This window comes from Colletotrichum spaethianum (assembly GCF_022836535.1).
Source record: "Colletotrichum spaethianum MAFF 239500 DNA, contig13, whole genome shotgun sequence".
In the NCBI taxonomy this organism is placed as follows: domain Eukaryota; kingdom Fungi; phylum Ascomycota; class Sordariomycetes; order Glomerellales; family Glomerellaceae; genus Colletotrichum; species Colletotrichum spaethianum.
The window spans coordinates 1,095,311-1,119,343 of record NW_026054783.1 but is presented as its reverse complement, the minus strand read 5'-3'; the positions used below and the strand labels follow the sequence as shown (position 1 = coordinate 1,119,343).

Below are 24,033 nucleotides of genomic sequence, written 5' to 3'. Positions count from 1 at the left end.
GGAAGCAGAAGCCGGGCCCGAGAATGCAGCGGCGCAGAACAACACTGAGTGACAATAGAGTGGAAGGGGAGTGACGCGGTTGAAGTTGACATTGGAGCCTAGAATTGCTGACGTGATGCACTTTAGGTCCCGAGACAACCTTGCCTCTGATTGGGTGCTCCATCGATGTAATGGGGTCCAGCCCAGTAAAAGTCCCCGTGATCGCGCGACTCCAACAGCGCATCCTCGACGCGCCTGGGGCCTTTTAGTGGCGATCTCCCCGCCGAGTCGTGACGCTCTCGACGAGGGTCTTCCTCCCTCTTACCGAAGTGCCGACATGACTTTCGCTTTGCATCACAATGACAAATCCGCTCTCGCTCGACTCTGACGACGAATATGGTTACGATCTTTCTCTCGAAGACGAGAATTTGCTGAGCCAGCTCATCACCGACGACCCCGCCCCCACATCCATGTTATTACAGAATACCACCGCCCCCTCCATCGCCTCGCATCTAGGCATTGACACTATCGCCGAAGAGGAGTTTCGACTCGACGATGTCCCAACCGATGCGCTCTCTTTCCGGTCGTTTGGCACAGCCAAAGGACCCCTACGAGCTGGTGGCAATCGCAACAAGGTTCCCGCGGCTCTTCCCCCGTCGTCACCTGGCCATACCGTCGTCAGCTACCCGGATCGTACGTTTGCTGCTAGGAATGGACTGTTCGTCGAAAACTGACTGACTCCAAGCGTCTAGTGAGAAAGGTTCTCCCCAATAGTGACCGCGCTCTTTCGCCACCGAAACAGGCAGACAAGGCCTCCCCCGAGCCAGCGAACGACACCCGATCGCCGCTCGTGCGTTTCCGCTCCTTTCCTCGAAAACCGTTTACGGTCACCGACTTGACCGCCGGCGCCTGGTGCGAGCTGCAGTACTTTTATACCTTGACTCGGCTACCATTTGGCCGGAAGACACGGACGGCGGCCATGAAGCAGGGAACCAAAGTGCACCAGGACCTTGAGGACGAAGTACACACCACAGTCCGCGTTGAGATCGCGAGCAAGGAAGATGGCTTTGGTCTGCGGATATGGAATCTTATTCAGGGTCTTCGTACCCTTCGAGATACCGGCATGACGCGCGAACTAGAGGTCTGGGGCTTTGTTGACGGAAACCTTGTTAATGGCGTCATCGACGGGTTGAGTTACGAGAACCCCGACCCGGAGTTCCAGGAGCAGCTAAGCCAGGACTCTGGGAACCAGAACCAAGCAAGCATCACCGACTACTTCTCATCGAATAAGCAGGCAGACTCCCCTCAGATCTACTTGACCGATGTCAAGACGCGAGGGTCAATGAAGGCGCCGAATAGCCCGGCGCTGCTACGGCCTGCAAAGGTGCAGCTCTTCCTTTACCAGCGGTTCATGTCAGAAATGGCGGCGGGCAAGCTGGACTACCTACGCATCTTCCGTCGGTACGGACTCGACCCCGACGAACCGTTCTCGGACTCGTTTATCGCCCAAATCGGCAGCTTGCATGACGAGCTGTTCGACGTCGATTCGGCTCTAGATGCAGACTACGCGCCGCCTTCATCAGACACAATAGTTGATGAAGCAGGGGCAGATAAGGCACTACACAAAGCGCGCAGTCCCACGCCAGATTTCATCAAATACAGAACGCTACGCGAGCTGCTACCACTCTTGGTTTCCGAGTTGGCGCAGACGTTTCCTCACGGCACCGACTCGGTTGGTCGGCTGCTTGCCGTCGAGTACAGATACCGAGGCGACGGCTCGCTCATCAACACCCAAATCTTCCCCATGGACGACCGAGCGCTGAACCTCTACTTAAGTAGTAATATGGAGTGGTGGAGGGCGGATCGAGCCCCGCAAGGGGTGCAGATTGAGGAGGCGTATAAGTGTCGTATGTGCGAATTTGCGGAAGATTGCACGTGGCGGTCGGCCATGGACGAGGAGCGGTTGCAGAGCACGCGGCAGCGGATGGCAAGTCGCCAGAAGCATGTTGCGAGTGGCTAGGCTCATAGAGGTCCCTTTTCTTGGCTACATTTGGTAGATCATTGCTTGCGAGGCGCACCGGTTGGAAGCGGGATAACACGTGGTATCAGTTCTGCTCACGGAAACGAGTTTACAAGTTGTGGCCAGTACTGGAATCTGTTATAGATTATGGGTTTTCTTTTCGAAGAATTAGACTGTTTTACCAGTGATAACAATATCCAGCACCGGCTGTGGTTGTGCCAGTCAAGTTAAGGTAAGTGAGTGTTCATTATAAAAGGGTAGACATCCTAGACCTAGAGATAGGTGGCGAATGGTTATGGCTCTGATCAGAGCGGCGACCTGGGATGAAGTCCGGGCCTAGTCCCAAGCCTGAAGCTTTGGACCCTCTAGCAGTATTACCTTCTGATGGCAACCGATATTTATGGAGCTGACCAATCATAGTACACCGTTCTCTTACCAACGCATCGTCTCTGATCCTGTTTTGGTATGCACAGCTCTCGTATTCCGGGCTTGACCAGAACTGATGAATTGCTCCAACGTTTGCGAACATATCTGACCTCTTTAGGCATTTTCTCTTTCTCCCAGTAGTCCCTTTTGTGACTCGGTCAGGATTCGCTCCCTTGTTCTAGAAGGCCGTTGTTCATTCGCCCAACCCTTCAACGATTTGATAATCACACCACCAGCATGGAAGTCTAGGCTACTTCATAAACAAGTAAATTTGAATAGCATGCCAAACACAGTTAGATAGTTTTATACAGGAAGTGTAACCAGGTCCCTAGTCATACATGTTTTGGTCTCCGCAGGTGTTTAGGCGTGACACATATTCGAGATAGAGCAGGTATTACCTCAATTCATAGTGGGGACTCGACTCTGACCCGTTTTCTCGCCCGTGGCTCCTTTTTACCGCCGCGTCCGGATCTATGATGATTTAAGCCAGGCTGGAGATGATTTCGAGATTATGAACCTTGTGAGTCCCGACATCTGCCTATTGGGACCATTCACCTCAACGTGTGTTGCTTCAAACTCCAGGTCCACCAGTCCATTGCATGCAGTCATCAAGGGTATGAAGGTGTGGCCTATGGCAAGAGCCCCGCACATTATTATCCTTACTCGGGAACGCGACTACTCAGTCTGACATTACTCATAGGGCTTGAGTATCTCGAGACGGAAATTATATTCCCTAGAATAGGAAATCGTTTTCCATCTGGTCACCTATATATAAGAGTTCTCCGACCTCCTCGCCAAAAACCGAACCCTTAACAGGCACGTTCTTGCTCAAGCCGTCCTTTTCGATATTACCATGAAACACGCCTCCTCATAACACTCAAATCGGGGTTATGCTGAGAAGTGGCTGTTCAGTTTACCATGCGCTAAGTTGGCTGGGTTGTTCCTGCCCAATGGCATAACCCATAGCAAATACAGTGTTGTTGTAGAAGAAACTACAGCTCATCGGGAAAAGATAAATCATCAATCAAAAAAAAGGCATGAAAAGATCTTTATTTGAAAAATCTTTGTCAACTTGTAGGGATATTTCATTCCAGCTGGCTGCTTTACTCCCAGCATGCCTTTGTCCAAAATGACGCCGGAGCGCCCGGAGCGCAACATAACCATGTATAGGACAAATAAATAGCATCGGGGGTTCCCGGAATTCTTGAGCTCTATACAGGTTACCCCAATAACAAGCTACTGGGTTTCGATAAAACGACATGAACCAAGACGAAATGACATCACACAAGGAAGAGATTGGCGGTTGGGAGCACTTTCGACGCCTGTTCTTGGAGAACCGGTCGAGGATCTCTTTTTCATCAAGTGCGCTATTTAACGTGAAGGGAAAGCTGAGACCCTGCTGGATGGTTTTTCTCATGGCGGACTGACGCGCGAGCAGCTTTCACGGTACATCGACATCTCAAACAGAATGGAGGACAACATCATGAGGCGTGCAGCTAGATTCGCCGAAGTGGTCCATGCTACCACCGTGGCTTGGTTGTCTTGTAAGCCTGACCTTTCCATGGAGGAGTGGATCCCTCTGATGGAAGATATTCTCCCCCTGATTGCTACCACACTAGCTTTCGAGAGTTCCTTATCCAGTGCCGTTCTGGCGAGCAGATATCCGAAGATTCGAGAGGTACAGGATGAGCTAGGTTTTACCCAGCTGGACTGAAAAAAATACTACGAACTAGACATCGAGGAGATGAAGGAAAACGGACATGAATTCGTCGGGGAGGACATTGCTACTGCAAAAAAGAGGCGAAGGGGTCGGTTCACAATGATCAAGAGGGACTGATTTCAATCGTGTGTCGTGGACGCCAAAACCAAGCACTATATGTAGTTATCTGACTTTTTCTGGAAGCACTTCTTGATAGCCTTTGTAACTGCATTTTGTTTAAAACGGTACAATCCAGTCTCTTTGTCTTAAGATGGAAAGCCAGTAGCTATCTGAAGAACACTATACGTTCCAATTACAAATTTTAGCCGCGCTATATTTTTTGAAGTGAATGGTATGGAAACAAATGGGCTCAAACGTCCTATTAAGAAACAGTGGTAGACGAGGAAACGCGGCTTCCATGACCAGTATAAACTCAAGTAGGGCAACTCATCACCACACTGTAGACTCATATGATTATCAAAGTTGAACTTCTCTGCTTCCGGCTACCCACCGCAAAACTTCGCCCATCCAGATCCAACACAGCACAATTGGTAGCAGAGCAAGTAAAAGCCACCACAACTCCACTGTCAGCCTGCGCCTCAGCCAGCGTTGACATCTCGCACCAATCTTTCGACGATGAGAGCATACTGTAGTGCCATATACCAGACACCCAAGGCCTGGTCTCGATTCGCATTCCATATGTTCTCGCCGTCTCTGCATCAGAAGCCTAGAAAAAGGTCAGTACTTTGATAGCGATTTTTGCTCGGTATTAAAACCGTCCTGATAAACATACGGCACGCTGCCTCTGCAGAAGCGAAGGTCGCTACCGAGATCACATCTTCTATCATTTGGGCACTCGAGATGCAGCATGCGGCGTTCCATGAGCCATTCGACCTTAAGTCGCACGCCGGTGTCGACGAGGTAGTAGAAGTAGCTGCTGGTGTGCTTTAAAGAGAGTGCATCAGGATAAATAAGGTGCTTCGAGATGAGGAGGTGAATTTCTGCAGGCAGGTCCGTGAGTCTGACGCGCTGATGATTTTCGGAAGTCTCGCAGTCAGATGGCCGGTCCCCGTCTGGGGGTCCTGAAATCGGCCCCATAGTGGGTCGTTTGCGGGTGCGGATAGGTTCCATTTCTAATGGGTGCGATAGTAGATGCACGGGTTTGAGGCAGGAAGGTAAATTGCACCAGTGGTACCCTCTGATGATTGGCCTTCGTTTCAATTTGGGAAGAGAAAACGTTCGCTCCCGAGCGGACGGCCATGCGGATGAAAAGGCGCAATTATAGGTCAGAAATGCTGCTGCCTCGGAGGATGTTTACGGGGCACCGTCGTCGCGTGGTATGTTCCTAGCGTGTCAGATACGAAGTTTCAGTCCCGTCCGTCACCGGTAGTGATTGCATTGCAGTCGTCAGCCCAGGCAGATGCCGAGTGTGGCTGGTTTCAGGAACCGCTTTGCCGCATCCAGGGCGCTTGATGCGGCAGATGTCAAATAATAGACAGCATTCCTTGCTACGGCTGCCTCACGCCGTGTGCGCCGATTCGACCAATGAGATGACCCAAGTTTGTGGTTCCAAAAGGCTGATTTGCAAGCTGTAATGTGTTTCTTTCGAGGGATGTTACACAACAACACGTGGCTCTCCTTTGACATCTTTATCGCGGTCCAGCAGTCAGACTTGGTCAAAGTGTCTTTTTATAGTGTGACGTTTCTGTTCCGCAGGAGAGTATAGAGGTGCTGTCAGCTGTCACCAGCTGGTCATAATGTCGCAACCTAGATTGAGTCAGGTGTGATCGCACCGCTGTCTCGTCTGTGTCCTGAGAAATTATACTATTTTCAAAACATGCACTTCGAAAACTTTCCGGCTGTGCACTTAATGGCATTCGTCTTCTTAGATATTGTAATAGTCTTTGACTAAGTATCTTGTTTGCCATGATGCTGTCTCCTTCTTTGCTAGGATTCATGTCAATTATCAAGCATCCCGAGGCCTCAGTTGAATCTTCTTTGATTAAGGGTCTCAATAAGTAATCAAAGTGGAACAAGCAATGATTCAGTGGGAAAACCCGAGGGACACATATCATAGTTGTGGTTGAGAATTGTCTCTCAATAGACACCATCATAGGTGCCTCTATTGAGGTCGCGGCCAACAGAGCACAGCAAGCAGATATTGTGCGTCAAATTTGATGTACTACAATATGTTTTCCTTCTCAACTTTCAGGACGCGTTATCTTGAATCATAGGTTGCAACGGGTCCAGTCGTCCACCACGACACTCAGCTTCCCGCATTTTCTCTTCAGCTCGGGACATCTCGTGTGAGTTAAGAAGGTTCAACCAGAAAGAAAAATAGGATCCCAGCCCTGTTACACGCCCATGGCCTGGCGGACTTGCCAAGCCTATTCTCGCGAGTCTCTCTCTATCCCAAATTGCGAATCCCATATTTCTGTATGGCCCGAAACCGGCATACTTGATCGGCGAGTGTGCGTTTCTTCCCATGCTGTCCACAATCCATAGGCCGTCTGCAGGTAGTACCAAAGACGACCTTCGGGTGGCAGAGTTGAGTGGCATTCCAGCAGTCGATGGTGGGGTGTTTCTTGCAAGACGATTCCGTGATGGTATGCGGTTCAGCAAAGGGATGGAACTGCTGCTTCCACAAAAGTCTCTGCCTCTGAGAAAATCTACCGCGGTCATAACTTCGTGATAGGCAACCTTTAGATTGCTCGTATTACTGTCGTAAAATCTCTCGAGATCAAGATCTTCTGTAGTCTTGTTGCCTTCAGCGGAAGACTGTATTTGCGAGGTACGCGCTGCAAGGTTCAGTTCGAGTACAAGTTGAACACGCCAGAATGCACGAATGGTGCGTTGCTCCTCTACCCAGGATGGCTGATCATTTGCCATCCACTCAGGTGCACTATCAAGCCGACCTTCTGTTTTCGCAGATACCAGGCTCGCGAGATAATGGCCGATACAGAGCCGGCTCAGATAGTGTATCTGACTGGCAACCGCCAAGACAGAACGTATGACGCTCAGTGATGGTTTGGCTGTGACGTCCATGGTTGGGAGGCTGTAACCGAGCTCTGAGCTCTGGCCAAGCACGATGCCGGCTTCGCGATCTCTGATCTTGCGAACAAGCTGATCAAGTGGCGTGCTTCGAAAAGCGCCCGCGCGAAGTGAGACTATGCATCGTATGACATCCTGGGTTTGCGATGGTATGATGCCACCGAAGACAGAAGGCCAGAAGATATCATCGCTGTATTGGTTGAATACCCGGCTCGCGGCAGGTGACGCTATGAGAAGATTCCACAGACAGTGAATGTCGGTGATCTGCGTAAGTATCTGGAGCAGAACCTCTGTCGGCAGATGCTCGAATAGGGCGTCTGAGTCTTCAGCCATTGATTATCCGAAATTGATTGTTTCAATTGCCGGAGGTAAAGATGGCTATGGCGATCTTGGTATCCGTTGTTGGTGATGCGGTACGACAGTTGGTGATGCGGTACGACAATTGGAGACGGCTGTTCGGACGATTGACCCCGCACCACTCACCGAGTCGACGAGGCACTTTGGAATCCTGGTGTGGCAGCTCCTAATAAGGTAAGGTTCCTTGTGCTCTTGCCGATCCACGTTACACCTTTACGTCAATCATTACAACGATCTTGAAAGTCAATCGTGGGCAATCAAGACACCCCCCACCAGGGCTTATGAGTCTCAAAATCATAAACCAAGTATACCACCCCGACAGGAATCATTACAAAAACAGTAATGGGTAGCGGTATAGAACTAGAATCCATACGACTAGACATTTAGATACTCTAGGCTTACGAAACCTTACGGTGGTGGAGGATGCAATGCCGAAACGTTCCTGATTACAATCGTTAGCACAAAGTTGGTGTCATAGAGACGCTACAGTTTCCTTGTATAGTCACCAATTCTCATTAAGTTTGACAATACATAGCGGAAAGCATCGTGTGTACCCTATTTAGTGATTCGAAGATTGACTGTATGAGTACAGACTAGTCGTTTAAATCTCATTTTTGGACCAAACTATCTGCCACCAAAGTTTCATATATCCAGAAAGGTAAGATGCTGTCAATATGTGTAGCCAATAACCCGCTTATAGTATTCTGCATCCTAAATGACCAGTTTTTAACATATACGGTCTATGCGTAGGTTGATCCGATGGGGCCGAATTAAATGTTGGAGAAAGTAACCTAGTAACGACAATCAGCACAGCTCGGCATTTGCAATGCCGCTCAACCATACCTTCGCATTTTTGGCACTCTCATAAACGTCATCGGGCATGCCCGAGCCACAGGGGCACGAGCCACGGGCAATGCCAGGCTCCGACTCATCACGGTCAAGAGGGTATGCAGAGTCCAGATCACCGTGTTTTCATCGGAGCTTGTGTTCCAACCCTCAAAGCTGGCGATTCCGTTGACGAACTTAAGATCAGGAGTGCACTGTGAGTCACAATATCCCGTGCCGTACTCGGCACATGCCTTGTTGGTAGGGAATCTCTTCTGACCACCATCTGAGTCCATGAAAACGAAGCAGAGAGCGCCATTGAGACCACAGGCTATAGAAGAAAGCTCGACATCGAAAGCAAACTCGTTCCTACAGACGGGTGCTTATCAGAATATTCGTTATCCACAGCAAGACCGTAAAGAGGAAAGAATGAACGCCATACTAACCTCATCAATGTGAACATGGCATAATTGGAGCTAGTCTCCATCAGGTTCATGCGAGAACCGATGTTGGTGCCATATTCATGGGTTTGAGGAAACTTTAAAGTTAAGGCGTTGCCGCTGGTGGTAACTCCGTAGGTCTTGGAGTACTTTGCACCCTCGATGGCGCAGTTTTCGGCACACTTCTTGCCGTCGGAGCAAATAGTCTCGTTCTAGCCGTTGCCGGTATAGCATTTTGCGTAGCCATTCTTATCATCTAACATGTTGTTAGCGACGTATTCTGGGGTGGATATCTCGCTTACGAGGCTAACGCCAGTTGGAATTAAGGACAACCTCGCCATTGACATTGCTGCAACTACCCGGACAGTGCACTTCTGCCAAGTCATCTTGGGATGAGTCTCTGCGGTCTATTTGCCAATCTTCTGGGCATTAACAACGGCCAAGCATTGAAAAAGCGTGTAGCCGAAGATAGAGAACTTGGTGTACATGATGGCGATAGTCGAATGGTAGATATGCAGTCAGAGGTGGATGAGAGTTCACTGCTGTGACAGGAAGTTTGGAGAGCTTTGAAAAGGAGATATACATTCTCGTTATACGCTCAAGATGTACGCGGAAAACTGATGAAAAGTATTTCATACTGTCGTTCTGCAAAGATGGGTTCTCGGTCCGTAAAAGCCATGCGAGATATCCGAGATCGCCACTCAATTACTCGGCGTCAGGGTGTTATCCTCAGGAATGGCTCACCCAATATCAATGGGGATCTCAGTGGCAGTGTTTCGATATGTTGAGAATTGTATTATCCATCTTTTATATATTCCGAGTGCTATGATGTATCGAGGTGGCCGTTCAGTTGCACTCTTCATGAGCCATTAAGTCACGCAGATCTGAGCAGAGGACAGTCTTCGGGTACCCGGGTGGTATTATTTGAAATTTTAAATCCTCCTCTCATGAGCAACGAACTGTGATCTTGATGAGCCAAACTTGGAGCATTCTTAATCCATGCTGTGGTGATAGCCGGCTCAGTGGTAATTTAAATCCCCAAATTCTCTTATAGACGACGGCCACAGTTGAGGTCTGCATCTGACCCATGGCTCGGAGCAAACTTTGCTCTCAGTACATTCAGGCTGGGAGGACTTGGCAGTGCCTAGTTCTACCAAACGGAGACCGGAGCGTGAGGATTAATAATCAGACATGTTTAGAGACATTCCTATCTCGGCTATTTGTGGCAACGCGGACTTACGATAAGATACACGAAGTAATTGATGTTCATTTGCACACAAGTGGCGGTTACTCATGTCAATCAGAGGTTTCTGTCACTTATCAGGGTTTTCAATTGATGGTGCCACCGTTTAAAGTTGATCGTAGCTGTATCAATATAGGTTAACGAGGGTAACCTCTTACCATGAGGTCACACCGGGTAATAGTTATGTAAGCGACAACAGTTTAGCCTTCTAACAATGGAGTCAGCAAAACAGCACTGGGATTTCGGACAAGCATGGAGCGATAGGTTGGCTTGATTGTGTTGTTGAGTGACTTCCAGGTCGATTAGGGTGGTGGCATTTTTGGACACATGAGACACCGTTGTCTTCGGGGCACAGGAGTGGATCCTTAGGCAGCATTGTTCCTCGTGTAATGTGGTTCAGTAATTGCTTCAGAACTGACTAATCCCATGCAATGGCTTAGTGGGACTGAATCTCCAAAGAACTTATGAGCGAACATTAAACCTACCTCACAACGGCACTCTAGTAACGTCCCGTAAGTCACACGGCGTGCTGTGTGGTGTGGCCAATCTACATTTGCGAGCCGCAGGGGTTTAGGCCAGATACGCTAATTCGGCGACAAGGCAACTGCCAAGGCGGCAGACATTCTAGAGTGGGCCATATTTGGCCGAAGCGGCTCTCAAACCGGGAAATTGTTCCCTGTAACCCACGGATAAACAAGAATAGAAGCTTAGCTTAGGTTCGCCGCCCCAATAGGACGAACGTTTACAGGGTGTGTGTGCCTGGATGGAGCCGAATATTGATTTTGTTAGTGCCACCCGCGAACACGGCCCAAGACCACAAACACGATGACTTTAATATAAGTTGGCTCGTCGTGAGATTGCTCATTAGTGCTTTAATACAGCAAAGCTCTTCCAGAACCAGAGGCTTGTCGCGACTGCACCGGATACACATCATTTCTTGGTGAGCATAAGTGGTTACAATGGTTTGTTTCCTTCACTTTGAGCTTGCCTCTTGCTAACCGAAATATTTGAGGGTAGATCATTGACTATTCCATGAACACAAATCGATAGAATCCAAGCAAGTAAGCTTTGCTATCTGCCGAGTGTTTTTGCGTGGAGAATACACTTCCGCTATTAATAAAGCCAAGCTCATCGCTTGATCTCAGAAATGGTCTTTTGTTGCTTCTAAACTACCCTTTAGGCTCATGACTATCGACGCTTCCTCACATATATTCTATTTATGTTGCACTTTCAAAATGCCCTTATTGTAAACTCAAGTTTAAACTTGCATCATATTAAATATGTTATTTCTGGTAAGTAAGTTCGAAGCAGCAAAATGTTGGTTCTTGACTTTATTATTGATAACCCACAAATAATAGTTATATGTGGATATTTCTCAAATAGGATTGGGTACACGTCAAGCTGTTTAGTTCATGATCTTCCATCGGGAGAGGATGCTAGATTTCCAACGTCTACTGTTTACTGTATAATGAATAAAGTGTTATCAATAGTTACCACTAACTTATTCAACGCTACAAGCCAGGCCAAAAATCTTGAGGCGTGCGAGTATGAGTGCCTCGGACGCTCTTGGCTTTCATAGATGTGGCGCAGCATGACATTGCAGACCTGACAGAGATAGGTGATCACTCAAGCCTCCTAAATTCTTTTTCCAAGACCCACGTGACGGTTTCTAGCCAGGTGTCCGAATACTTCGGACTCGGCTAAATGCGAGAAGTGCGAGAGTCCGATAGTGTTGGTCTCCGTAATCGTGTTTCTCTTACAAGACAAAGAAGAGTCCGCTCCTTGAAAAGAACTTCAGAATCCATCTGGTTTTCTGAAGATATTCCCTCAATCTGTTTTTTCACTATTCTTCTTCGTTTCGAAGTCGCTCGTCGTCATATTGTTCAAAAGGAGGTAAGGTGCAAACCGATGGAGCGGCTGTCGTCCACTGCACGTTCATTGGCCCTTTTGGAGGCAGAGCAGTAACACCCCCGGAGTGGGGCCGACATGTACGGTCACTACGCGACTATGAGCGCTGGAGAAGCAGCCGCGTCTGCCGGGCAAGCAAGCTGTTGGCTTCTGTCTCTATCGCTACCTGCCGTCCCTTACGGATGCCACTATCCGTGGTGCTGCGATTGCCAGTCTGATCTGTTTTCGCCTCTGCGACATTATGGAGCCGGAATCTTCTCTGCTTGTACACCACCGCCGTCAAGTGCTTCTGTTAGTTCCCCTGACCAAACCCAGCCAAGCGATCTCTTGTGGACACCCCTTTCTTTGCTTCAGTACTGATCTTTAGCAAGCCCAGACAATGCGGCATTCTGACAACATAGTCATACTACGAAACCACAGCCATCGGCTGCTTTGATCCAAGCGCGCTATGATCTCGCTGCCCAGCACCCATACGCTGCGCCGACCTAGACGATTCTGGACCAACTGATTCGAACTCCTCGAGACGATCAAACTCCACGATACGATCGGACTCCTCTTAGTGTCATGGGTTGTCGAGGTTTCTGCCAGTAGCAACGTCAACCCATCTACGGTTCAGGCCGGATGAGGTGGAGTTCCAACCGAAAGTACTCTTCGTCCAGATCGTCTTGTTTGACTACATCATTGTTACCGCTATCCACTTTCAGCGCCGAACCAGAAATCCCCCGGCCGCCGAAGCGATCGAAGCGAAGGCTTCTTGACGAAGATGTCTAGCAATTCTACACCACCAGTCTCGTCGTTCTGGGCGTTGAAGCATATTCCGCGTCAATAGATACTTGCATGACAACCGAGGCTACCTGATATTTTGCAAAATCTTCCACACATTCGATACGGTTCTCATGGCGGCAAGCATGCTGGCCTTCTTGATTTGGGCTGTTGGAGACGTTAAAGAGAAGGCTTCCACAAACAATGGCGAAGATGCGGGTTCGGCGAATGTCCCATTGTTGGGAGAAACACTCCTGAGAGACGGAACGTCCTGGTCACAGCGATCACTCCCTTCTCCGATGTCAAACATTTGGGTCACCATGATAAAAGCCACTGCAACACAAGGTGTATCTTTCAACGACAGTATACTGGCAGTGGGTAGCATTTTGTGCGATTTTGCCACTTTGAAGACAACCATCTCGAATTGAGGGTTTCACAAGCAAATATCGGTGCTTTCGATTGTTGGATCTCTGATCCACGACCTATGTTCCTCGTCCAGCAGCTCATACGTCTTGGCATAAAGATTGCTAGCCCACACATCCAGCCACCACTGGCTGCGTAGCTGCCGAAGAAGCATGCAGAAATATAGGAAAATGACCAAGGCCTTCTGCCTGGACTCCCGCAAAAGTGGGAGAAAGTCTTCGGCAACCATCGCGATCCAAATGAAGACATCTATAATGTCCTGCGGCTCCGAGCTTTCGTAAAATACGCCGTATGACTTGTAAAGCTCATTGATGGCATGGTTGTATATGGCCAAAAGCCCATCATCGCTCTCCGAAGCGTTAATGTTAGCTTCCAGGTCCCCGAGATGGGTATGATGACATGGAGCTTCTCGAAACTGGAAGTGCGCGACTGTCCGACTGATGATGGGTGAAATCAAGGGATTTGTGTTCGGCTCTCCGACCAGGTACCTTGTCCCGCAGAACAGCACAATCCAGTCGGGGGATTGTTCTGCGCTGGCCAAAGGCGCATCGTGCAGGTACTGAGAGTTAGCTAGCACTAGCGGTCGATGGCAAGTCAGCAAACGACGTCTACACTGGAAAGATTCTCTTACCGATGTAGATGGTCAGGACCGAGAAGATAAATAGTGGCGCTTTGTTCTCGTCTTGTACATGTTGCATTAAGCTGACGGCTGTCCGTGACGACATTTCGTGATGGGCCATCGACTTTTCGAGCAAACTGTCTTTTCTTTCCGGGTTCAAATGTGCAATGTGGAGTGCCGATAAAGAGAGAATACTGCGCATGACGTAGTCGCATTCAAGGCCCAGCTTGACAACGTTGATGCGCCAGAACTCACGCAAGAGAGGGTTCTCTGAAAGAGTGTGGGCGGTGAAGTTGCAATAGTGGTGTAGCAGCTCGAGATCGAGGAAGTTCAGATCGCCGGCATGCTGAGAGAGGGATAGCATCGGGTCCAACGATGGCGACGCCAGAAAGCCACAAGCGACGCCATGTTTGATGCAATTTTTACATGCTGGTCTCTGCTCGTCGCACTAGAGGTAGCAAGTTAGCCATGTTGTACGTGATTCACCAACGTCAACATAATCATCCCACCGGCCTGGCCAAGTCCAAGTACAACAGTGCTGGCACAGACGTCTCTAGACCCATAACCATTGTTATAAGACCCCCTTCGAGGGCCTATCTGTATACATTCCATAGAAATATTGGCGTGCGCATACCTTTATCTTCCTTGTCTTGCAGGTCTTACAACCAGTTCGAGTCTTTGGATGGGAACGTCTGGACGGGTTTGACTGCATATTCGTACTCGGCATTTGTCCGAGGAGTGCGAATTGGAAGGAAAGATCTTAGGGTCGAGTCGATAGGCCGATGCTCGTAAGATCTAGACCGGCATTTCTGCCGCGAGAAACAACCTCAATGAAGCTGGACGATCCGGTCCAGTAGCTCAAGTATACAGAGGCCTTGTTTGCGCGTACCGTTGCAAGATTGAAGAACGGTTAATAGAGGGGGGAACAACCTGCACCAGTCCCGCGGATCCCTTCGCACCTCTGGTCGTATTCGTACTTTTCGGGTAAGGTAGTCTAAGGGGCTGGCTAAGCTCAATGGAAAAGTTCCATTGGACAGCTGGGCGCCACAATGGGCTTGTCCTTGTCTTGGATCACCTGCTGACTCTCGCTGAGTCAGATTGTTACCTTGAAGCGAAGAGGTTTTCTTCCCTGGTTGATGATGTCTTGTCAATGTGGTCCCGATCTGAGTTGAAGCACACCCTGTACCGCCCAACTGGGTTCTAACGATAAAGTGCTATTATTATTATATTAGCAGAAAACAGAACACGCCCCGGCAATCATTACTCCCAAACCCAAATCTCTAATTATCAGGCCGACAAGGTCATGTCCTTCGGTGACCGCTGGCAAGCAAATACCATCGTCTGAGCGGCCTGAAATTGGCCTTGACATCCGACCACCCCACCCCCATCTGCGCCTGCACACGATTTAGGAGTCTAATTCATAGACCTGTGTCACCTTTTTACACCTGGAGTTCCCCAGATCAAGACAGAGTTTGCTGTCTGATCACGTACCAAAGCTTGGCACTCGCTTATCATGTGCGTATGCCTACTGCCAATGATGTTCATTCCCACTGGTAAAAGTTTCGAATAAATCGGCGTCATTGCCAGTCAAAGTAAGAGAACTTCCCTGTTCAAACTTCTCGTCTAGTTTGCCTTGCCCACAACTAGTCAAATGAGGGCAGGTGGACGCGATTCCGTCGACTACATGCACCTAAAAGGGCCGTTGATAGGTCGCTACAGTTCTAGTTTGACACTCGGCTAAACTTACGAGTCATGGGTCTATTACATGGCCTATGAACTATTTTGTCTTAGTGTACTCGATGAAACCTTGGGTATGACCAACGTTTGATTTGGTGGTTTGATGCAGCCTTCACCAGCTATACCACGGATCAAAGAGCGGGCCGCTATGCAGGGCTGCTGCACTGAAGTGTCTGACGTTTGTCTTTAACCCCTAACTCCCCAACTTGATCAGCTATAGAGATGATAACCCTAACTCCGCAATACCAACTACTTACAGACTGGTAAGACCGGCATGATAACGGGCAACACACCTAAGCGGCCAGTCGAGGATAAAACCTGCGTATTGACTCTGTCCGCAACAGCGCACAGGTTGGCCTTTGCTACTCTGCGGGTCTTCAAGGCTGAATAGATAGCTCGACGTGGAGGTTATGTTCCCAATACTTTGCGAATCGATCTAGACTGTGCACCCAAGCTGTGGTACGGAATGGGGACCTTGAGCTAAGAGTGCAAGCCGGCCCGATAGTGGGTCGTTTGATCTAATGGGGCAGGCTCCTGTACGTTCAGGCCGCCCGCCTTACGTCCCAGACTCTACTAGTCGTCTCACGGAGAGTTGCCTCACGCCGATTAGAGAATCCGTCGGTAATGCTGGGAGTGCCCGCTGGTTTCCGAGACACTGGCACTTGGTTTCCGAGACCCTGGCACACTGGACCGTAGAACCATCATCCTTCCGGAAAACGTTCTGAAGGCCCCTGCAAACGGGCACCGTCAGGCAAAGAATAGGGAGTGCCAAGCTTGAATAAGCTTCATAATTCTTTTCTAACACCATCTGATGATGCCAAATTGCCAAGGCAGAAAAGTCCCTTCTTGTTTGCTTGGCACAGGAAGTTTCGATGATTTTGTACCTCATAGTATGAAGACAGGATGATGTAGTGACGATAACTGACGCTACGGTATTGATTAGTCATGATGAATAACGAACCTTATTCCATCTTTTGTACATCTTGAGAGGCAATCATTTATTACCGGTAGAGGCTTTCGTTTCCGAACAATGATGACGTAAAGTCACTTGTTGAGCCCTAATGGAGCCTCGCTGGGCGCGGCCCGCTCACGTAGTCGCTCCATGAACTCAGGACTCAGGGGCCCATTTGAAGATCGTGGCGGACATAGCTCAGTTGGGAGAGCGTCAGACTGAAGTGAGCTTAGGTTCTGTTAAACTTCAATCACGAAATCTGAAGGTCGTGTGTTCAATCCACACTGGCCGCAATCTTCACCTTTTGCCGCGCTCAGATCTACATCCAATCACCTCAGCTGGGTGACAGGGCTTCAAGACAGCGACTGGTCTGACTGGCTACCAAGGAGAATAAGTATTCAGGATGATAAACTGGGAGGGGAGGGGGGCATGGGCATGGGGATCCCGATTTGTCACCCCTGGTCGTGCGTGTTTCATTGTGCGTAGTCTTTGCTCTAGGTTCCAACCAAGACCTTCAATCATGTCATTCCGGGGCGGAAGGGGACGTCTTGACTAGCACAAACATACCAGTACTGAGGGTGGATGCGATTTATCAGTCAACTTACCTGCATGAACCCTGGAACGATAAGCCTTGAAGATTTCACTCTGTGGTTAGAAATAGATTAGCTTCAATCAACGTAGGGCAAAAAAGGTTCAAGCTATATTGGGTGGAAAGTGAAAGTGTGCACCATCGGAAAACCCGTGAAAATCGCTTTCTTCGGGTTCCGACAGATGGAATGAGTGGTCTGGAGACGGTCCAGCCACACGGTGGGTAGTTTATGATGAGCGGGTAAATGAATATCCACCTCAGCCAGTGTGCCCCTGCTAGATCGTTCTTGGCTAGCGTCGGGTGATTTCCAGTCGGGGCTTGCTTGTCCTTACAGGCTGAATAGCCCCTGCCAAGTAGCTTCGCTTCAAGGACGAAGCGGGGAGTACTAGTAGACTTTTTCCGATCATGAACACATAAGCCATGGAGCAAGTACCTGTAAGCAAGTACCCGTCAAACTCTAGGAGGGAACGGGATATTATGACACGTGCCACAGCGTTCAGGGGCCAACCAAGTCATGACAAAGTCTTGTCCCAGTAATGTGCTCGCTACCCGAGATAACTAGGCCCAATTTCTGTTCCAAGTGACAGACCGACCAACCGCGCTGGGATGTGATCTAGCTCTGCTATACAATAATCATACAATGGCAATCTTGGCCTTGGAAGCTGACCATCCCTTCAATCAAATGCACTGTCCTCAATGGGCGCGCACCTTTGACATAAGCCCAACCCTGAAACGTCAGTTTGGTTTGAGGTGATGCGGCAATGTTGTTGTGTCGGTCGCCATAATACTTTGTTTGCTAAGCTCCTATGAACTAACGAATATTAGCACCCATACCGTTATCAGAATGCAATTTTTCTTATCCAATTCGGCTGAAAATAGCCCAGGTGAAAGTAACGTCTTTCAGTGCTCATGCATTCCTCTGCAGCATTGTGTAGCTCGGCTCACTGACTGATTGCCTCAAAATTCATAATGTAGACAACTGCATCAACTTCTTCAACGTTCCAATCTCTGGACTTCGCCGTCTAAGCCGCTATTCGTGTATGTCTCTTACCATGCATGATCATTGCTCCCCCACACAACTCAACTGCTTCACACCAAACTGATATAGCTCACTCACTGATTACGCTGTGTGGCTGTCTAGGTAGCTTGTCGCATCTAAGCCGATCCCAGTAGATCAAAGTCACTCAACCTTGCCCGGTAACATTCCGCCTGGACCACTCATGTTCTTGGTGCGCTCCAGCATAGATGGAAGCTTACGTCAGTAGGCTGGCAAATGGGCCGTCGCATACGTTCATGAACATCCCTTGGCCAAGCGCAACTTGCTCGTCTTCACTTCAGATTAACAACAAAGCCTTGGACCACGCTATGATTTGGTGTCCGGGTGGCAGTTCCTGCTAAACATTCATTGCACATCGACTGGCTATGGCCCAAGTTTATGTAATATCAAGTAATCTATAATCCAACTCAAGAGATCTGAGAACTGGCGCTAATCATTCGATAATCTCGTTGGGCTCTATAACTCCCTGTTCTCGTGGCACGTTTTGTGCTTGAACAAATTGAATAACATCATCATGGCCTCACTGAATGGAGTGATTAAATGTAGTGCCACGAGTGCAACCCGTACTGTGCCTTCCTGCTGTTTACAAGGGTGACAGACAACAGTCAGGTATCTTACTGCGTATGGCGCGGTTTACCATAGGCAGCAATGCATCAAATCAACCTCTGGAGATGTCCCCTGTTCACGCTCCCTAAATGTTTTGACGGCAAGATGCCGTCGTCTCATATGGATGCTGGCGTTTTATACACAGAGCGATCGAGAATACCTGCAAGTGCATATTGAAGGCTGTATTGGCTAGCTCCTGAATCATGACGGGGACAATAACAACGCATTTCACAGTGATCAGTGATACTGAAGACGTTCCAGATGATTAATCATTTCTGCAGCTAGGCCAAAGAGTTGGTTTTGCATTTGATATCTTTTTCTACTTCTCTGACCAAGCAGTAACTTGTTTACATGGTAAAAAGTAGACGCTTGAGAAGGCTTAATCGAGGTTTGATATGTGTGGGACATCGATTTAGGCTGGAACCATAATACGCTGTATGTAATCTTTAAAACCGGAAATTTAAGCAGCGCCTCTGAATAGTTAAGATTATACCGGTTCCTAGATAGTGACCACCTGTTCATGATAGTCACTCTATCCTCGCCCTGCACCTAAGATGATCTTTAGCTCTCGATTGACTGGGCATTTTTATCTGCTTTCGCTTTCATCTTCAGATTTTGATCTTTCGTGAAACGGCTTACCATTTCTAAAACCATTCTTGTGACGTTGGCATTATTCACGCAAGTTTGCCTGGCTCTACCGTTTCCTTATTATCGATTAGCGGTGTGGCAGTGAGCAGCCCGAAACAACGAGTCAAGGAAGACACTATGATGCAGAAGTTGAGAACGGACGCGAATCGGAGGAACAAGCAAGAAGGGGCTGTGACCGTGAAGGCCTCTCTTGTCAGATAATATCACCGACGAGTGCAAGCGTACTTATTGAGCTGAGACGGTACCCAAGTGGATTGCAACATTACAAGGAAGAATATTACACAGAAGCCCGCAAGACTTTTGTCAATGTCACGATTTCTTCTGGAAAACAACCATATTCGCGGCGATGACTTGCCACCAGTCTGCTGATTATAACTATGGCCACCGGAAGTGAAGGTCGCACTACACCAATTCCTTATGGCCTAGTTTGTACTGAGCACATAAACATGCCGATGTAGTATTACAAGACAGTTCGGATAATATGTTGAAAACTCAAGATCCTTTTTGGAAGTTTGCCAGTGTTTGCTTTGTTCTCGCTCCTTAATGTAAACTTAATTACAAAACGAAATAAACATTCTCAGCAGCGAGTGTGTACCAGAAGATGTCTGGATTTAATTACCAAAGTCGTTGAGGGAGTATACAATCAATATTTCTGTGACTTCAGCCTTGTTTCCCCCCTTATCTTAGGTGTCAATGGTAAGCGAAGGACTGCATTCAGTCGCATCAATCTCCATAGAACAGTCATTATGTTCTAGTGTATTTGACTACCTATTGACATCTCTCATTGAAAACCATCCTGGCTTACCCACAACAGAGCTGCAGAATAGGCCGGGGCTGATTTCGAGTGTAATAGAACCTGACAACTGCAGAGACATCTGGCACTTAACAGGGCGAAACACTGGTATATAGAACCCTCAGGGCGAGGATGGAGAGAGGCATGCAAGGAATCGACTGTGGCAGCAAGCGAGAAAGAATGTGTGTAGACTAGACCACCCGGGCATCTTTTGCCCTTGACAGGGACGTTACTGGCTTTTAATTCTACAAAAATACAAACAAACCATTGAAAACCATGATAGTCGACAACAGTCACTTGGTGATGCGACGCCACACGCAACAGTCAGAGATATCCCGTACGAAACGTTTCTTCACTCCAAAATGATCTCTACTTGGTCATAGATACCAGAAACAAGAGCCTCACCGTCCATGATTCCACTGACATAAGCATCACCTATCATCTCGTACATCCCTTGCAGCGTGGGACGAATGACGAAGGGCAATTCGGCGCCGATAAATATACAGACCATATCGCCAACCCTTGCTTCCCTTGGTATCATGCACAGCCTGTCACTCTCCGTATGGGAGAACCTTCGTGGTGTCGCAGAGGCAAGAATGGTCATCTCGACCAATGGAGCAGAAGCCACGAAACTCACCCGTGCCTGCTCCGCCTCTTCAGGGTCCTCAGAAGTAAGCCAAGTTTCCATTCCAGAAATCATGCTCTTGACGGGGCCTGAAAGATCGATATCGATCCGATCATTGAGTTGACTCTTCTCGCAGGTCATTGTTTTCCAAAAGGCCTCGAGTCGCTCAGGTGACATATCTTGAATATCTTGTGAGCCGCAGGCAAGTTTTACGCATAACCTGTAAAAGTTGAGAGACCTCATCGCGTTTCGGGAGAAGTAGGCATCCATCTTATCAAGAGGGTGTGGGACTCGTTTAGGCTTCCTCGGTAGTGGCAGTTCAGGCCAGAAAATCCCACTGTCCTCAATCTTGTCGACGATCATCCCTGAGCATTTGAGTATTTTGTCATCAACGATCTCAATCTTTCCCCGTTTCGCTCCACCAGCTGAAAACCTTCCGTACCGAACAGTATAACTAGACAAGGTGTCGATCTCTTGGTTACGTAAATCGGGTACCCAGGAAGGCAGACCCGGTAGCCGTCTTTTCTGCCACCGAAGAAAAGGGCGCCAATACCAGGGGTGTAAGGCGTCAGAAACAACCCTCTGAGGCGCAGATGCTAGAATACCAAAGTCGCGCTTTTCTAAAAGCTGTAACCGAGTGAAGCGAAGGTAACACTCATGAACTGGAAGCGAGTATAAGTCGTCCTGGGATATTATGCTACCCTTCTCGATATCCGTTGCATGGCCTAGCACTCCCAAAATGTGGTCTCGCGGGTTAGTGCATTGGAACGCCCTCGTAGCTTTAACGCCATCCATGAGCGTTATGGGTCGTTTTCCGCGATACCAATGGCTCATACGCATCATTGAGAGATTGTATAAGCGATTTGGAAAGAACGATACGTTGGTATCGTTGAGCGATCCGTCGTTAGGCAAAGGCTGAACACCAAACGTTGACATGCGCAACGCGAGCTCTGAAAGCGGCTCAAAGGGCATCTCCAACATCCCGCAGTACAGCCATGTCTTGTCGTTGAGAACCGCTTCTTGATATACCCATTTACGTTCAAACCAGGTATGATTTAGGAGTGATCTCAGTGGTTGCCAATTCAGCGTCTTTGTAGTGGTCTTTCCTTCTTTCAAGCGCTCGATGTTACGAGAACCCAACAACACAGCGTTCTCCCTATTACTCTTTGGATCGTCCATAACCTCAGGGATGATCTCTAAAGCCTCTTTGATGACATCCTCGGTTCCCGCAAGGTGTGAATCGTCGCTGCCAAGCCATATCAGGACAGATTTTGCCCTTGAATAGATATCTGTCATGCGCACAATTTGATGCAATTTTTCCAACGTGTTTTGCTGGTCGATGCAGATAGAATCTGCCCAAAGCACAATCTCTTCGTCACGACGGCGCCATCGCTTCAGGGCCTCGAATAGACTTTTCGTGATCTGTATTTCTCGACCCTCGCACGTGATGTATGCCTTATCTCTGAGGTCGCCCCAGGCATACGAGACGGCATGATACTGAATGTCAGCGTCGATTGACTCAGTAGTGAGCCTTATGCAGATGTCGTCGGCCTCGTTTCCGGGAAGTAGGCGAAGTAATCGGAAATGCCCCGCATCTAATTGCTCATGAATGTAGCGTGCCGGAGGCCGCAATAATCGCCTAAAACGCGACGGTGAGTTGCTGTTGTTCCCGTGAAAGAATGCACGGTATGCGAGCAGAGCAGTCAAAACCACAGCGACAATGCCATACAAAGTCAGAAGACTGCCGCTGGCATGATCCATTGATGTCAGCGACATGTGGTCGAGCTAATGGAGCCGCTGGCCGCTGGCTGGAACTTTGCTCGTATGTTGAAGTTGAAGTTCTGGTTCATCCCAGAAATTTGCGGGGTTGGGTTCAGACGAATGCGATTCCTTGTGAACTGACAAACAAGCCAATGACACCCTTGACAGGGGATCCATAGTTTACGTCACGTCCAATTTGTGACGTATTTGGAGCTTCGGGCCGGCCGCTTGCAATGCAGTGCTCTCTGTAGATTTGCTTGATTTAGCACACAATTTACAGTCACATGAGCCCAGTTGATTGCGACTGTCCAAATGACTTGGAGTCAGTATTCGACGTTCGCCATAGAAAACATCAATTCTTGGTTTGCATAGAGAGACAGTGTAAAGTATGCTATGGAGTACCCAAGGATGCGTGGTTTCAATGATTGGAAAATAATGCAAGCTCACTTTGTAAGGGGACCACTCAGTTACCGAACGTGGAGGCAAAGACCTTTCATTTCAACGTCCACATTCCGAATGCTTTCTTTTCTTACTTTTAATTTTTTATCAAGTTCTGAATCTTGGGCCTAACGAAGAATGTCCATAGGTATCATGAGCCAATATCGACTTGCCAACTCGAAGTCTGAATTGCTTAATACATGTAGATACTTCCGACCATCGAGTCAGCCAGTTGCACATTTGATCAAAAACATACAAGGGTTACCTAGCTATCGCGTCGCAGAATGATTCAAAGCAGACTGTTATCGAATCGTTCAGCTTTGCCTTGTCTCCTCAAATTGCAATAACCTTACAGCTTGCACCTTGCGTTAATTTAGGCGATCATACCTCTTTTTGGTGACGCGGAGAAGGTTCTCCAGATTTTTTTGCATCTCCTTATTTCCTTCTCCGTACATGGGTTCCGCTGGGTTGTTCATTACATCCAGACATACTGCCTCTGGTACATCCTGGGTTCGATGCGCTGCGCCATCCTTGGTCGTTAATCCGCATAAGTACAACAGCAAACATCCGGGTTCTTCTTTGACCTCCGAGACATCTGCCACGATGAGACAATGAGTAACTCTACAAGATGAGCTCAAGCGGTCAGGCGATTATACAACATCGTTCGTCGCGCTTGTTATGGCATTTGCCAAGAGTAACATAAACTGGATTTGGAGTCGACTGTTTTGCCCACAACTTCTCTAGACATCTCTCTCTTTATCGAGTTTTGCCATGAGTGATTCAATTATTGTGCCACTTATCCTGGTATGCGTCAACTGGCAGCAATGCCGGTTTGTCGACACACCGGAATGGCAATCATGGCGCGGCAAACACGGCAAACCCGCAGCCCATGCAACTGACTTTATCAGGGCATTTCGACTGAAGAGAGGAAACCCTTACCAGACCCAAAGCCCTAGGAGAAAACGGCCTTCTATTTTCAGACTTGTGCCAAAGTAGAGTTCATCTTGTTCTCCGGCTGGCCTGTGCATCACGCCATTGCGGGAGCACAACATGTCCATGTAATATTCAGGACACT

The 24,033-nt window shown here is 48.5% G+C and overlaps 4 protein-coding genes and 1 non-coding gene across 5 annotated transcripts; 2 read left to right on the top strand and 3 right to left on the bottom strand.

The window, feature by feature from the left end:
* Positions 1-338: 338 nt before the first annotated feature.
* Positions 339-1,999, top strand: ColSpa_05988 (exonuclease V; the record flags this gene model as incomplete). Its single annotated transcript, XM_049272200.1, has 2 exons — positions 339-672; positions 732-1,999. 2 exons carry the CDS (start codon positions 339-341, stop codon positions 1,997-1,999), a joined length of 1,602 nt encoding a protein of 533 aa, XP_049128157.1.
* Positions 2,000-8,365: 6,366 nt separating this feature from the next.
* Positions 8,366-9,285, bottom strand: ColSpa_05987 (exoglucanase 1; the record flags this gene model as incomplete). Its single annotated transcript, XM_049272199.1, has 4 exons — positions 8,366-8,726; positions 8,804-9,009; positions 9,100-9,204; positions 9,232-9,285. 4 exons carry the CDS (start codon positions 9,283-9,285, stop codon positions 8,366-8,368), a joined length of 726 nt encoding a protein of 241 aa, XP_049128156.1.
* A 3,858-nt stretch (positions 9,286-13,143) lies between these two features.
* Positions 13,144-14,116, bottom strand: ColSpa_05986 (uncharacterized protein; the record flags this gene model as incomplete). The annotated part of the gene is made up of 2 exons (XM_049272198.1): positions 13,144-13,661; positions 13,765-14,116. The coding sequence occupies 2 exons, from the start codon at positions 14,114-14,116 to the stop codon at positions 13,144-13,146; spliced, it is 870 nt and encodes a 289-aa protein (XP_049128155.1).
* Positions 14,117-16,628: 2,512 nt separating this feature from the next.
* Positions 16,629-16,734, top strand: ColSpa_tRNA_156. Its single transcript has 2 exons — positions 16,629-16,665; positions 16,699-16,734. It is a non-coding gene; the product is annotated as a tRNA-Phe (tRNA).
* Positions 16,735-20,486: 3,752 nt separating this feature from the next.
* Positions 20,487-20,900, bottom strand: ColSpa_05985 (uncharacterized protein; the record flags this gene model as incomplete). Its single annotated transcript, XM_049272197.1, has 1 exon — positions 20,487-20,900. The coding sequence occupies one exon, from the start codon at positions 20,898-20,900 to the stop codon at positions 20,487-20,489; it is 414 nt and encodes a 137-aa protein (XP_049128154.1).
* Between the last annotated feature and the right edge of the window lie 3,133 nt (positions 20,901-24,033).